This window comes from Bufo gargarizans, chromosome 2, assembly GCF_014858855.1.
Source record: "Bufo gargarizans isolate SCDJY-AF-19 chromosome 2, ASM1485885v1, whole genome shotgun sequence".
NCBI classification, from domain to species: domain Eukaryota; kingdom Metazoa; phylum Chordata; class Amphibia; order Anura; family Bufonidae; genus Bufo; species Bufo gargarizans.
The window spans coordinates 455365320-455380128 of NC_058081.1; the positions used below are offsets into that span (position 1 = coordinate 455365320).

At 40.0% G+C, this 14809-nt stretch overlaps 1 protein-coding gene across 23 annotated transcripts in view; it reads right to left on the bottom strand.

Moving 5' to 3' along the window:
* Positions 1 to 9596: 9596 nt before the first annotated feature.
* The window catches only part of LOC122928287 (protocadherin gamma-C5-like), a 369082-nt gene continuing 363869 nt past the window's right edge, over positions 9597 to 14809 (bottom strand). For all 23 annotated transcript variants that reach the window (XM_044280991.1, XM_044280993.1, XM_044280990.1 and 20 more), the window contains one exon: positions 9597 to 12270. In XM_044280991.1, the coding sequence (XP_044136926.1) occupies positions 12056 to 12270 (215 nt within the window). In that variant the 3' untranslated portion in view covers positions 9597 to 12055. The remainder of the gene's footprint in view (positions 12271 to 14809) is intronic.

Here is a 14809-nt window from a genome sequence, read left to right on the forward strand (position 1 = left end):
TAAATTGAGTCCAGACCTTGTGATGAAGTTCAATAACAGCTTTATCTTTAACTTTGTTTTGGTTCCAGCAAACTTTAGCATTAAAACTCTGGTAGGCAAACTCGTCTTTGCTGCATCTGTTGCTCTCTGCCTCTACTGTACTAACAGGGTAGCTATATAACTTAGCTTCCTCTGGATGCTGCAACTTCTCTCTTGGTAGTCTGTCTCTTAAGTAGCACCAGGGAACTCTACTTCCTGGCTTCTGAGGTTTCAGGCTGTGGCCTCCATATCCAGCAGAGATGAAGGTGCTTTAGCTGGCTTGGGCACGTCCAGCAGGGACGTGGCCCCGCACAACCTCCCTTAGCAGGGAGTAAGCTGGAACTAACTCTAAGTAGAACTCCATCCTTCCTGCAGCAAGTGGGATACGCCCACCACACCACAGAGGGAGAGGGGGTTAGATTGGAAACAAAGATTCCACTCTATGCAACTATAGCTCTGCCTTGTTTGCTGCCACCTGCTGGTGAACTAGGCACATTACACGTGAACATAACAGTTGCAAAATAGGAAATGCACAGTGTTTGGACCTGGAATAAATACACATGATGACATGAGGTTACACAGTAAAGACAGTAGCAGGGTGCAGAAGTGGTAACACAGTGAGTGGTCACTTTTCCCACACAGAAAAGTACAGTGTGACGACACACAATGCTATGTACACATAGAAGTAAACAGTTGGGAAATTTATAAAAACTGCTGTAAAGTAGAACTGCACATAGCAACCAATCAGGTTCCTCCTTTCATTTTCCAATGAAGTTGTGAAAAATGAAAGGTGAAATCTGACTGGTTGCTATGGACAACTAAGCCAGTCCTACTTTACATCAGTTTGTTAAATGACATTATATATATATATATATATATATATATATATATATATATATATATTGTGGGGGTTTTAATTCCGTCGCTGTGCACACATACACGCGTGTCAGTTCACTCTTCACCACAGGCAGTGTTTATTTCAGAAAACAGCAGTAAACATGTCCAAACTTTAGCTTTAGGCTTTCTTCAGCCCGCAAATAGTACATAACATAAAGTCCCACATTTTGTGTTCAGTCCAAATCAGAAACAACAATACGATCTCACCACTCTCTGGTGTCTTTCAGAGACCAAATCCTCCCTCTCAGCTTGTTCAGCGTTCAGTTAGCCTGTGCAGACTTGTGATCTCCTCAGCTGAGATTCCCACATCCTTTTTAACCACACAGTAGGAAAACCCTGGATGGAGTACGGGAGTGACCTGTCCCACCCAAGCTCTCTGGTCACTCCTAAAACCCGGACCCAAAATCCACTTTAATGAAAACCTCCCAGCAACCTAATGTTACTGGTATACTTACTTCCGGGAATTATATCACTGAGGCATACATTCTCAGTGAGATGTACTGACCATCCACGATTCTTCCCTCTGGGTTACTACAATATATATATATATATATATATATATATATATATTAACATTCCACAGCACTCCAAAAAAGTTTAATAAATGTGACTTTTATTCACCAACGCAACGTTTCTGTCCACACACTGGAACTTTCCTCAAGCAGTGAAGGTTCCAGTGTGTAGACCGAAACGTTGCATTGGTGAATAAAAGTCACATTTATTTAACTTTTTTGGAGTGCTGTGGAATATACATTTTTTGCATTTTTTGAAGATTGGATCGCTTCAACATCAGCTGGCACCCAATTGCCTTTGAACCTGTGGTGTCGTTTACACTCTATGCCAGTGATGGCTAACCTTGGCACTCTCAAACACTTTATTCACTCCTGTGGTCGCAATGTTTTTAGCTCATTTAGTCTCTGTTCAAGCTATGAGCTAAAACGTTGCGACTAGTGTTGAGTGAACTTGTGTTTCAAGTTCGGCATACAAGGTTCAGGTTATCTAAGAATTCCGTTATGTATTCCGCTACCACGGACCATAAGGTCCATTCGAACGTCTGCAACTGTTTTGCGGTCCGCAAATTGCGCATCCGCAAAACACACATTTTGCAGACCGCACATGGTGGCACTATGATAGAAATGCCTATTCTTGTCTGTGACTGCGGACAAGAATAGGACATGCTCTATTTTTTTTGCGGGTGCTGTCTGCATCTTGTGCAGCCCCATCGAAATGAATGGGTCCGCACCCCTTGAAGAATGGATGCGGACTCATTATGCGGACGTTTGAAAAGACCCTTAGTTATGGTCCGTGGTAGCAGAATCCATAACGGAATTTTTACATAACCCGAACCTGAACCTTGTATGCCAAACTTGAAACACAAGTTCGCTCATCCCTACTTGTGACCACAGGGCTGAATAAAGTGTTTTTCTTTTCACTAATTTTTTGTGAAAGTGCTGCCATTTTTTAAAAATTCTTATATTGTCCTAGATTTGTTGCCGGATCCATTGGCCTGCACCTTCATATTGACATTTTAATATAATAATTTGGCCTGCTGTGCTGCCATTGTTATATATTAGGGTTACATACATATAAATATAAATCTTTTGCTAAAGGTAGTTGTGCATTGTGTTTGTGCGTATAAATATTATTTTTAGTTTTAGTTTTTTTGCAATATTTACCTGACAGAGTAGATAATGTGATATTTTTATAGAGCAGGTCTGAACAAGGCAGCAATACCTAATATGTCTATTTTTTATTTTGGATTTACACAATAAAAATATATTTATTTTTTAATCATGTTTTTGTGTTTCCATTTTCTGAAAGCCATATTTATTTATTTTTGGGCGATTGTCTTAGGTAGGATCTCATTTTTTGCTGGAATAGATGATGGTTTGATTGGTACCATTTTGGGGCACATATGAATTTTTAATCACTTGGTATTACACTTTTTGTGATGTAAGGTGATAAAAAATGGCTTTTTTGGCCAATTTTTTATTTTATTTTTTATGGCGTTCACCAGACGGGTTGGATCACTTGCTTTTTTTTTAGAGCAGGTTGTCACGGACACAGTATGCCTAATATGTGCATTTTTAAAATTTTATTTTGCACAATAAAAGCGTTTTTTAAAAAAACAAAAAACATATTTTTGTATTTCCATTGTCTTAAAGCAATTTTTTTTTTTTTTGGGCGATTGTCTTAGGCAGGGTTTTATTTTTTGCGGGACGAGATGATAGTTTAATTGCTACCATTTTCTGGCTTATATGAATTTTTGATCGCTTGGTAATACACTTTTTGTGATGCAAGGTGATAAAAAATTGCTTTTTTTACACAATAAAAACATTTTTAAAGGCTACTTTCACATTAGCGTTTTCAATTTCACTATTGAGATCCGTCATAGGATCTCAATAGCGGAAGAAAATGATTCAGTTTTGTCCCCATTCATTGTCAATGGGGACAAAACTGAACTGAACGAAACGGAATGCACCAAAATGCATTCCGTTCTGTTTGGTTGCATCCCCATCAGGGACAGAAAAACTCTGCAAGCACGGACCCGTCCCCATTGACTTACATGGGGACTTTCTCTGATACAATCTGGCACAATAGAAAGCGGATCCATCCCCCATTGACTTTCAATGGTGTTCAACACGGATCTGTCATTGCTATAGAAAACATAATACAAAGGGATCTGTTCATGATGGATGCATGCGCTTGTATGATTACGGAAGCAATTTTTGCAGATCCATGACGGATCCGCAAAAAAATGCTAATGTGAAAATAGCCAAACAAAAATATCATCTTTTAGTGTCTCCATTTTCTGAAAGCCATATCTTTTTTATTGTTGGGGCGATTGTTTTAGGTAGGGGCTCATTTTTTGCGGGGTGAGATGATGGTTTGATTGGTACTATTTTGGTGTACATATGACTCTTTTGATCACTTTTGTGGGAAGGGCGGTGAGTAAAATTTATTAGGCTTTGCTATACCATGGCAATCCGGATGCCGGCAGCCACAGCAGCGCAGCAGTCCAATGGGGGAGGGAGCTCCCTCCCTGAGTTTACAGTTCAAGCATTGAGCCGCTGCCACAGCAGAGCACTGGCACGATGGTTATCCCCTCCATGCAGCAGTCCCTAAGGACCGCAGCATGGAAGGGGTTAAACATCCAACATCGGTGCCAGCACCGATGTCGGCCATTTCAAGCAGAGTGTCAGCTGTATTTTACAGTGTCAGCCATCCTGAAGGAAGGTTAACCCCAATGGTTAGCCCCTTCCATACAGCGGTCCCTAAGGACCGCATGGAATGGGTTATGTCTGCAGTTTGAAGCAGACTGTCAGTTATATGTTACAACACTGTACACTAAACATAAGACTACTGCTGCCATACACAATGCCCACCTGACGCTGCCATACACAGCACCCACCTGACACTGCCATATACGGTGCCATCTGACAGTGCCATACACAGCACCCACCTGATGCTGCCATACACAGCGCCCACCTGATGCTGCCATACACAGCGATCACCTGACACTGCCATACACAGCGCCCTCCTGAAGCTGCCATACACAGTGCCCACCTGACATAGCCATACACAGTGCCCACCTTATTCCGCCATAAACAGCGCCCACATGATGCTGCCATACACAGTGCCCACCCACCGCCGCCATAAACTGCGCCCACCCGACACCGCCATAAGCTGCACCCACCCGGCGCTGCCATACATAGCGCCCTCCTGACGCTGCTATACACAGCACCCACCTGACAGTGCCATACACAGCGCCCACCTGATGATGCAATACACAGCGATCACCTGACACTGCCATACACAGCGCCCACCTGAAGCTGCCATACACAGTGCCCATCTGACGCTGCCATACACAGCGCCCACCTGGCACTGCCATACACAGCACCCATCTGACGTCCCCATACACAGCGCCCACCTGAAGCTGCCATACACAGTGCCCACCCGCTGCCGCCATAAACTGCGCCCACCCGACGCTGTCATACACAGCGCCCACCTGACGCTGCTATGCACAGTGCCCACCTGACACTGCAATACACAGCGCCCACCTGATGATGCAATACACAGCGCCCACCTGACGCTGCCATACATAGCGCCCACCTGGCACCACCATACAGAGCGCCCATCTGACCCCCATAAACAGTGCCCACCTGACACAGCCATTCACAGTGCCCACTTTATTCTGCCATACACAGCGCCCACATGACGCTGCCATACACAGTGCCCACCTGACGGTGCCATAAACTGCGCCCACCCAGCGCTGCTATACACAGCGCCCACATGACAGTGCCATACACAGCGCCCACCTGATGATGCAATACACAGCGATCACCTGACACTGCCATACACAGCGCCCACCCGACACTGCCATACACAGTGCCCATCTGACACTGCCATACACAGCGCCCATCTGATGCCCCCATACACAGCGCCCACCTAACGCCCCCATAAACAGTGCACACCCGCTGCTGCCATAAACTGCGCCCACCTGACGATGTTATACACAGCGCCCACCTGATGCTGCTCTACACAGTGCCCAACTGGCGCTGCCATACACAGCCCCCACCTGATGATGCAATACACAGCGCCCACCTGACGCTGACATACACTGCTCCCACCTGACACTACTATATACATATTACATACACAGCTTTACCACATGCCCATTACACAGTTTACTATATACACATTGTGCACACAGCTCTGCTACATGTCCATTACACAGATAGAACTGTGCACATTACACACAGAAAACTGTACAATACAATGTTTACACTGACATAGCCCGGCTTTATACACACCTTTCATACATAAAGTACCTCTGCATTCTCCACCAGCCTGTGTGTGTTCCCCTAACTCCTCCCACACACATGGCTGATCACATGACTGTGACATCACCACAGGTCCTGTAACCACAATGTAGTCTGGAGCTGCTCCTGGTGAGAGAGATGCCTGTTAGGGGCGGGGCTTCTGATACAGCGCTCCTGACTGGGGGAGACAGTGCGCGTTCCCGTGTGCATAGGAGGATTTACAGAAAATCTGTTAGATGACTGATTCTCTAAACTCACTAAGAGCAGCCTGCTGTGCATAGGAAGCACAGCAGGCTGTAGAACAAAAACAAAAAAAGATATATAAATAGAACCAATTGGAGAAATGATTTTCTCCACAAAATAAATTAATTAGTTTGTAAACTTTCTTTTTTTGCAAAGGTGTCCTTATCCTTGAAATATTTTATCAGCCTTTCTATCTGATTTTTAATGGATAATTTTACAACAGTATCTGTTTCATCCATATTATTCATGGATGGTTTCATGGATGCAGGAAATTGTATTATCTGTGTTATAACTGAGACTAAGTTAGTCTACTGTCTAGAACACTATCACAGGTTGCAGACATACAAAAGCCCCAGCAGTGTAAAGTTCTTTTATGTACAAAAAAAAAAAGTCCCCAAACATACCCAAAGGCTTATCAGATATATCTTCTTGGCTGCAAATGTAACCATTGCAAACTGATGGAAATCACCTGTCCCTGCTATCCCCTTTGATCACAATAGAATTAAACTGACATGGAGGATGACATATGCCACAAGCCCTGGAGGAGTAACAGTCAGTGGCAATCCTCACATGAATGCTCCGTAGAGCCAGGGCAGTGTTAGGACGGCACACGCTTTCTTCAGTGTTAGGAGGCACATTCTAATGTTGGGGCTCCTGCCTGATGTTTTTTGGGGTGTCCTTGATTTGGGTGCAATGGCCGGCATATGGTGCTGGAGTCAGTAACCAGGCCAGATGTAGAAAATATACATATCCCTTTACTAAAGTGCAAGATTGGAGTTGTAGTACATCTTATGGTATCAGAACACAGTTCCAAATAGAATATATTGCTGGCAATATTACTCTTGCAACTGAGGGATACAGGGCTTAAGATACAGCGGGCCAGAAAGTGTCCAGGTGAGAAGGGTATTTTAGTATTGTCCCTCTCATTACAGTAAAGCCTTTATCAGCCTTAAAACGCTAAATACCTTACTGAGTGAGTCCAAAGCTCGGCCATGCAAATTTGGATCTTCTAAGTTTCTTCCTTTTATCTCTCTTTAAGGAGTACTGTAAAAATGGTGAGGTCTATCTGTTAGTAGATAATCCTTCGGGTCTGGAGTGATGAGGAGTAAGACAATGTAGCAACCTCTCACTTCCTCTGCTAACTCATAACTCACTAGACTTCACTGAACTAGGGGCAGCCTAGTTAGGATAGTTAACCCTGACCAAGTCATACTAAAGCCATTTTAGGTGTATGTTATAATACATCAATGCATAAATAACATTAAATTAGAATTAAATAACAAGTAAAAGTTTGCAAATACCTAGTACTGCACATATTATAAAATGTGAAAATCCTGAGTTCCAGGAACATTTTCATAAAGTATGGGCAACTGTACTCATTATTTGCAAAGTGGCAACAATGGTGGTGGTGGAGGGGGGAAGTGGGGTAAGAAGTATACTATTAGTACTTGTAAAAGTTATTAATCCAAGATATTACTATGATATATTTGAGTGGGAAAGGAAATGTAGTTGTAAAAACCCATTATGTTGACATGTATGTATGTAGACATTATTCCATATCCATTTCATTGGCTATTATTGTATGGATTTTTTTTCATTCATATTGCATACTGAATAATTTCTGTGTTACAGCTGCAACACCCAGGTCTCAGAAGTTCTACTGGACTCAAATTGTCTCAGAACCTAATAGTAATCTAGGGTCTGTTCAATATAACCTAGGGATTGCAGTTTGGGGTTCTAGGGCCTGAATATAGACATTAAAGGGAGTTGTAGGCCCAGTATTTGTAAAGGTCCACTTTGTGTTAAAAATAAAAGAAGAATAGTCACCTCAATGACCCATTGCTAGTTCTATTATAGTGCTTTCCTGGTTCCCTGTTGGTCTCTCTTTCCTTGCCCCTTTAAACACAGAAATTAAAGGAGTTTTCCCAAATCTTTTCACTGATGACCTATCCTTTGGCCTTTTGCCGATCAGCTGTTTGAGAAGGCACCAGTGCTCGCAGTAGCTCCATAGCCTTCTCTCTGTCCCCAAGCACAGCGACGTACATTGTACGGCAGCTATGTTTGGTATCAAAACTCAGACCCATTTAATTCAGTGGGGCTCAGCTGAGCCTAGGCCATGTGAATGATGAATGTCATTCTACCGAAAGCACTGCTACCTACTCAAACAGCTGATCGGTGCAGGTCTCTGGTGTCGAACCCCTCTAGGATAAGTCATTAGTTTAAAAATCTCGGAAATTCCCTTTAACTGCTCAGTCAGTCATTTGCTAAGCCTGTTGCAAGTAGAACCAGAAAATAGAGTGGTCAGTATGACTTATTTTATTGTTCTATTTTATGTCATTTTGATCCTTTAAGAAAATGTTACCTGGTGGAAAACACATTATATACAGTATGCCATCATATTACTGCTGTCTGAAATTAATCTAACTCCAGTTTTCCTTTGCTTTTCTTCCTGCAGATGTTTGGCTGTCAACACTAGAGCTCATAGACTGTTTTCCATCCTCTGAATATTCAGAGGGAATATCTTACTACAACATGGATATTAAATGGAGTGGTGTATTATTTACAGTATTGCAGACACTGTTAGGGAGATTTATCAAGACTGGGATTTACTATGCCAGTGTTGACCCTCTCTGCACTAGAGTGAAATGCATCTGTGTTAAGAGACAGATAGCTCTCAATAAATCATGTACATCTTGCCCTCTGGACCTCAGAAAGTGAAAGTGGAAGGAGGTATGGCTCCATTAGCCTTGCAAATTTACTATCTTTTAAACAGAACTAAATTATAGTAAATTTGCTTTGCCACACTCCCTTCTGCTAAGCCCCTACCCTTTCCTGGCCACTTTTTGGGAAAGTAGTGTAAACAACAGAAAAATGGCCAAAAGACAAATCTTTGCTCAAATGATGCATGTGTCAAAATTTGTGAATTTTTTAAGTCAGTTTAATCTCCCCTCATTAGACCTAGAGCCATATATTTTCATAAGATGTGAAGCATAGTAGTAATAATGATATATGAGTGATACTGTACCTTTGCTGCCTCTGCAGGAGGTTGGAGCTGTTATATAAGTCAAAGTATCACTCATTTTTTGTAAAGTCTTTTGGACACGTCACATTTGTGGAAATTTCCATATGCCTAATTGGTTGGCTTATGATGTAGGCCAACAATATTTCTATGTGTAGTTATATGCTTCTTGTAGATCTAGTGTCTAACCATAGTTATTGAATTATGTATATGGTTGGCACCCAAACCAATGGCTCTCTAGAAATACACATGGAAACTGAATTGTCTCTGGTCCATCCAACAAAACAATTAACCATTCAATATGTCTCATTATAATGGTTCTATCAGTAGTAGTGAATGCTATTTGTATAGTGTATGTAGAATATTGAAGTAAAGAAGAATGCTGCTTTCTCTTCCTGCTTTCTATCAGATTTCATCAAGAAGCAGCTATGGTGTCATCAGCAGAAGGCACTAAAACCTTAAGAAAATATGGGTCAACTCTAACAAGCTTTACCAGATGGCAATCTCTCTAAGAATATAAGACTTCTTATCTGTACTTTGTGTAATACAAAGCAAGCCATAGAGTCAGCCACACAATTAAAACCCCCACACGCCAACAATTTGAAGAAAACATTTTATTTTTTTTATTTTTTTCCCAAAGAAAGAAAGCAATATAAAAACAGAGTATAAAACTTGCATGTGATACAGTGAAATGGGTCTATATGGATACAGGGAGGGAAAGAAGCATATATATTTTTATATAATATGTAAGTATTATTCAGTATTAGACACATTGAAAAGGACAGATGCATTTCAACTCATGTACATTGATATCACAAACCACACAGAAAGATAGGAGAATATTAAAATACTGCTGTCCACAAGTTAGCTACTGGGATGAGATAAGCACTTAATTGTTACAAGACAATAGCATCTCTACAATGAAATAACCTTCTGTTTCTTCAAGAGAAAGAAAAAATAGCAAAAATGTATCTACTGCTAAAAGACTCACGTGACTGCATTAGTTAATAGTATTACGAGCAGCGGGAATGGTTACTATTACAAGTGATCAGGGGGAGGGTCATGAGTAATTCTATTTGTTCCCAAAAAATCTAGCTTTATATGGATTTACATAGGTAACTGTTGACGTATATAGACTTAGTGATGAAGATCCTGGCTAAAAAAAAACTTGATTGCTTCTGAATGATGTATTAATAAATCAGAGGAGAAATGTCATCATCATCAGTGGTCCAAAAAGTAGAACATCATGAGTGGTTTATGACTTGCTAAACTTGCAACTACAACTGATTGCCCATGATGTCTGATGGTGCTAAGTACATATCAAATATATGGGCCACCATATAGAATGATACTGTAAGCCATAATAAATAGTCCAATCTACATTCAACTTCTGAATTGCACTTGAATAGTGCATTTTTGATGGGGTTGTGACTGTCGAACATTTTGGACTGGTTTGATCCAACATCAAAATTTTGGGCAGGATTACATTTAGGCCAAGGGGGTGGTTATAAAGAATGGCCTAATATCTACTATTCCTAACGTATGAAAATACTACATAACAGTTTTATTGGAAAAATAAGGTTTCTCCTCCAATAATTAATATTTTTTTAACTGTACAAACTGAAATAAAATTGTTGTCAAACTTGACTGGTTTCTAAACATATCTCACCTTGTATTTTATCAGGATAATATGATACTTTAATGATGCCTAACATTTTTATCATGATTGACTCCAGCCTTGATTAATTTTACAGTATATCATTGTGAATAAAATGAAGAAAAATGTAATTTATGTACGGGTTAGAATTTGACTATTCCTGGCAAATATTTATCATAATCTCCTCCCCCTGCTGAATCTACCCTAGCCATTTTGACCTGCACTAGACAGGTTTTCTTTTCCCATTCTATATAAAGAATGAATTACCCCATGCTAGTTACATGCAACAATTTCCCTATGTCTGGTGGAGTTGCAGACAATTTGCAAAAATTAGACATGCATTTCTTTGTGCACAAGTGTAAAGAGTCCATCTTGTCACTCTGGAGGAGCAAAACAAAATGGAACTTTCCATTAGTGTTTCAAGTACATTAAATTATGTGAATATTCTAAATCCATAACTGGGGGAAACAAAAATCTCCAACATAGTCTTCTCATAGAAAATAAACAAAAACATCAATAAGTACAGTATTAAAAGAAGTACTGCACAAGACCATTGACACTCTTTATAAGTAGTTGTTGTACGATCACTACATATATATAGCATTTTTTACATACTTCAGGAAAAAAAGTTACACAATTTTTTTACGTCTCACTGCCATTTTATGACCCGAAACAATATCCATAAGAATTTGACCCATTACTTAACATCAGTAGTTTTCAGTCATCTTTGCCCCATGCTTTAGTACATTCTTACTCCTTTTAACTCCCTGCCCATATTCCAATGAATAGTGTGTAGAGTCAATAAAATGGCTGCTTCTACTGTGTTTATAATCTTACTATCCAGTTTTTAGGCTCAATTAATATTTTGTTGAATTCAGGTCACTTATTTCCACATACCCACATTTTGATGCCAAACAAATCTCTTTGATTTCTGCCAATAGTTAAACAAAATAGAAATGGGTATAAAGCCAAGAATCGCCCTTGAATACCTGAATGTTTTATAAATTAAAATAATCACTTTACTGGAATTATATACAATGGAAGAAGTTCCACAAGGTGTCTATGTGGAAGCAAATCAAATTTAAAAGCTTGTAAAAAGAGTGCATATCATCATGAAATTATCTTGCACTAATACAAAATCTTAGCTGATATTGACAGGGCACTTGTTTCCGAAGTTTGGAATAATGTTTTTATCATCAGAGCTGGAAGCAGAAAAAGCCACCAGTGGAGGGGATGTTCTGCATCCAGCTCTAATAATGACACATTCTAACTATTGATTTTTTTATGTGTCCATAGATGAAATTTAACTTTGCCCTAACATTTTTTTTTTTTTTCAAATCAGGAACTGCTCCAATTATTTTGCCCTGTTGATGTAAGCAAACTCTTTAATAAAGAATATTATTTCTTTTCCTTCTTGCCAGATTTCTTCTTGTTGCCTCCTCCTTTTCCATCACGTTTTCCTCCAGCGTTGGTTGGTGTCAAAGTACTTCCTGGTATGTAGACGTTTTGTCGGTAGTCAGGAACATGCTGCAGGGTGAACTGAGGTCCGTAACGGGCACTGAGGCCCATTGTTCCTGTTCCTCCTCCAAGTCCAGAAGTTCCCTCAGCAGCCTCTGTAAGGTAAAGTCAAAAGCATAGGTGTTAATTTATGATTGCATCATGTTTTTCCAGTTATTTTGTGAAGAATATTTATGTACATTAATAGGAACATATTAGGAAAAATATGACATCAGAATTAGTTGGTTTTAATGAAAGCATGTGATATTTGGAGATCTTTATACACCTTCAAAGAGCTATTTTACCCATCTTCTACCTCTCTGGGTCTGAGTCTCAACCAAACACCCATACAATACAGTCCCAAGTGGGTCTCTGCAATCTCAGGGTAAAAATTTCATATTAAAAGTGCACCTTTTGTTTTGGATGAAATATGCTAATTGAGGTAAATCTGCCATAGTTTATTAAACTTTTATGACTATTATTTAAAGGGAGTCTGTCACCTCCATATGGCCATATACAGTGCTTACATGGCGCTGTAGCAAACCTATACAGGATTGTAACGGTACCTTTGTTCTTTTCTTTAGACTTGCACAAGCAGGAAAAACGAAGTTTAATTCATATGCAAATGAGCACTCGCAAGTGCCCAGGGGCGGTGTTCAGTGTGTAGGTGCCCAGGCTGCTCTGCCTTCTTTTTACTTTACTCCTCCCCAGCCTCTTCTTTTGCCCTATCGATGAGGAAAGAGACTTGGAGGGCGGACAAAGGCAGAGACTGGGGAGGAGTAAAGTGAAAAGAAGGCAGAGCAGCCTGGGCACCTACACACTGAACGCCGCCCCTGGGCACTTGTAAGTGCTCATTTGCATATGAATTAAACTTCGTTTTTCCTGCTTGTGCAAGTCTAAAGACAAAGACAAAGTTACTGTCACAATCCTGTATAGGTGTGCTACAGAGCCATGTAAGCACTGTATATGGCCATATGGAGGTGACAGACTCCCTTTAAGCTACAGTTGGCAGATCAGTTGGTCTCTTTCTGTAGTTCATGTAAATCTTAAAAGAACCTCTACTCTGCTTTCTAAACCCTTAGTTAAAGCTGTCTACAGTAGTTATAATGCTGACATGCAAGTGATATAATTGCTACTTCCTTGTGGATTTTGTCACAAGTTTGCCTTGATTTTCATCCTATGAATCACATTGAGTGAATGCTACCATGAAAATCTGCAGCAGTCCCACAACAGAATGGACATGCCACTGGTTTAAAAAGGCATAGCATTCAGTGATTGATGTGCTGTTTATGTCCACTGCCTATTCATTTTTTTTTTACATATATGCAGGAGCTCAGTATATGTGGTGCATACAAGTTTGGAGTAAAGCGGAGTACATAATATACTACAAAGTTCAAGCGACAAGGTAGAGATTTGTTAGTGGAGCAGATGTCTACAGAAACCAGTCGATTTTATGTTCACAATATTTACAACAGAAAAGGAACCTTTATCAGTCTGAATGACTGAAAATAAGTTTTATTACTTTAGACATTTCTGATAATTATAGAATACAGTGGGACACATAAAAGGGGTTCTATAGTTATTTTCAAAATTAAACCCCCATTATGAAGCCAAGGCTTTGTGTTTGTGTCCCCCCCCCCATGCTCTTTTTATGACCCTTGGACAGATTCTTCACCCGCTCAGCTGTTTATATTGTATTTTTTCTGGAGAAGATTATTGCTTAGGGATGAAACCGGCTATGACTGGATCGCTCTCTCTAAAGGCACTAAAGTCTGGCTCTATGGTACAAACATTAATAAAATATTAAATACCAGACTAAAAAGCAAAGTAAGTTCTAATGTTTGTAGGATAAAATAAAACATAATGATGTGGCTTGTGGTTTTGATCCTGGTCAATTTTGAGAACCAACATATTTTTGAAAATTATTATTTTGGTCTTAGAAGTTTATAGTTTAATGATGTACACTGCATGCAACATACACAAGCACTTGGCAAAAACTCTGATAAAATTCTTGTCAATGGGAAAACATCTTAACTCAAAGAGCCAACGAACAGATGGCAGTGTTTCCATGCAATGTAAGCAGTAATGTCACACTTTACAGTATTAGTCAAACATGATCCAACACAGAAGTTGAATCCTTCGCTTGCTAATTTATAGCGGGGTTGTCAAGATCATATTCTGGAAACTGGATTCCTGGATTTTAATATAGCTGATTTTTATACTTAAAAAGGAAAATTGGAAACTAAATCAGTTTGTGAGTTGTAAGTCTTTAATTTTCCTCCCATATCTCCTATTTGAACTGTATGCTATATTTTAGGTGGGATGGAAACAATGGCAGTGCATAATAAATATATTGTTATAGAGGTGCCTATATATCTATTATGAGGTGTATAAGACCTTGTCTGGTTCAAACAAACCTTTTAAAGGGTTGACCAATTTATAAGAATGTATCCTAAATGGCCATACAGTGCATACTATGGCACAATAATTTCATAGCATGCGATTGGCTCACCTGAGCTGCTGTTAAGAGGACCCCTGGCTGCTCATCTTTGTGTGACATTGCAACCTATGGTAATCATTATGGCCGGCATGTGTGGCCGCCCTCTATTCATTTCTATGAGGCGGCCGAAAATAGCCGAGCACTGGCTTGGATAT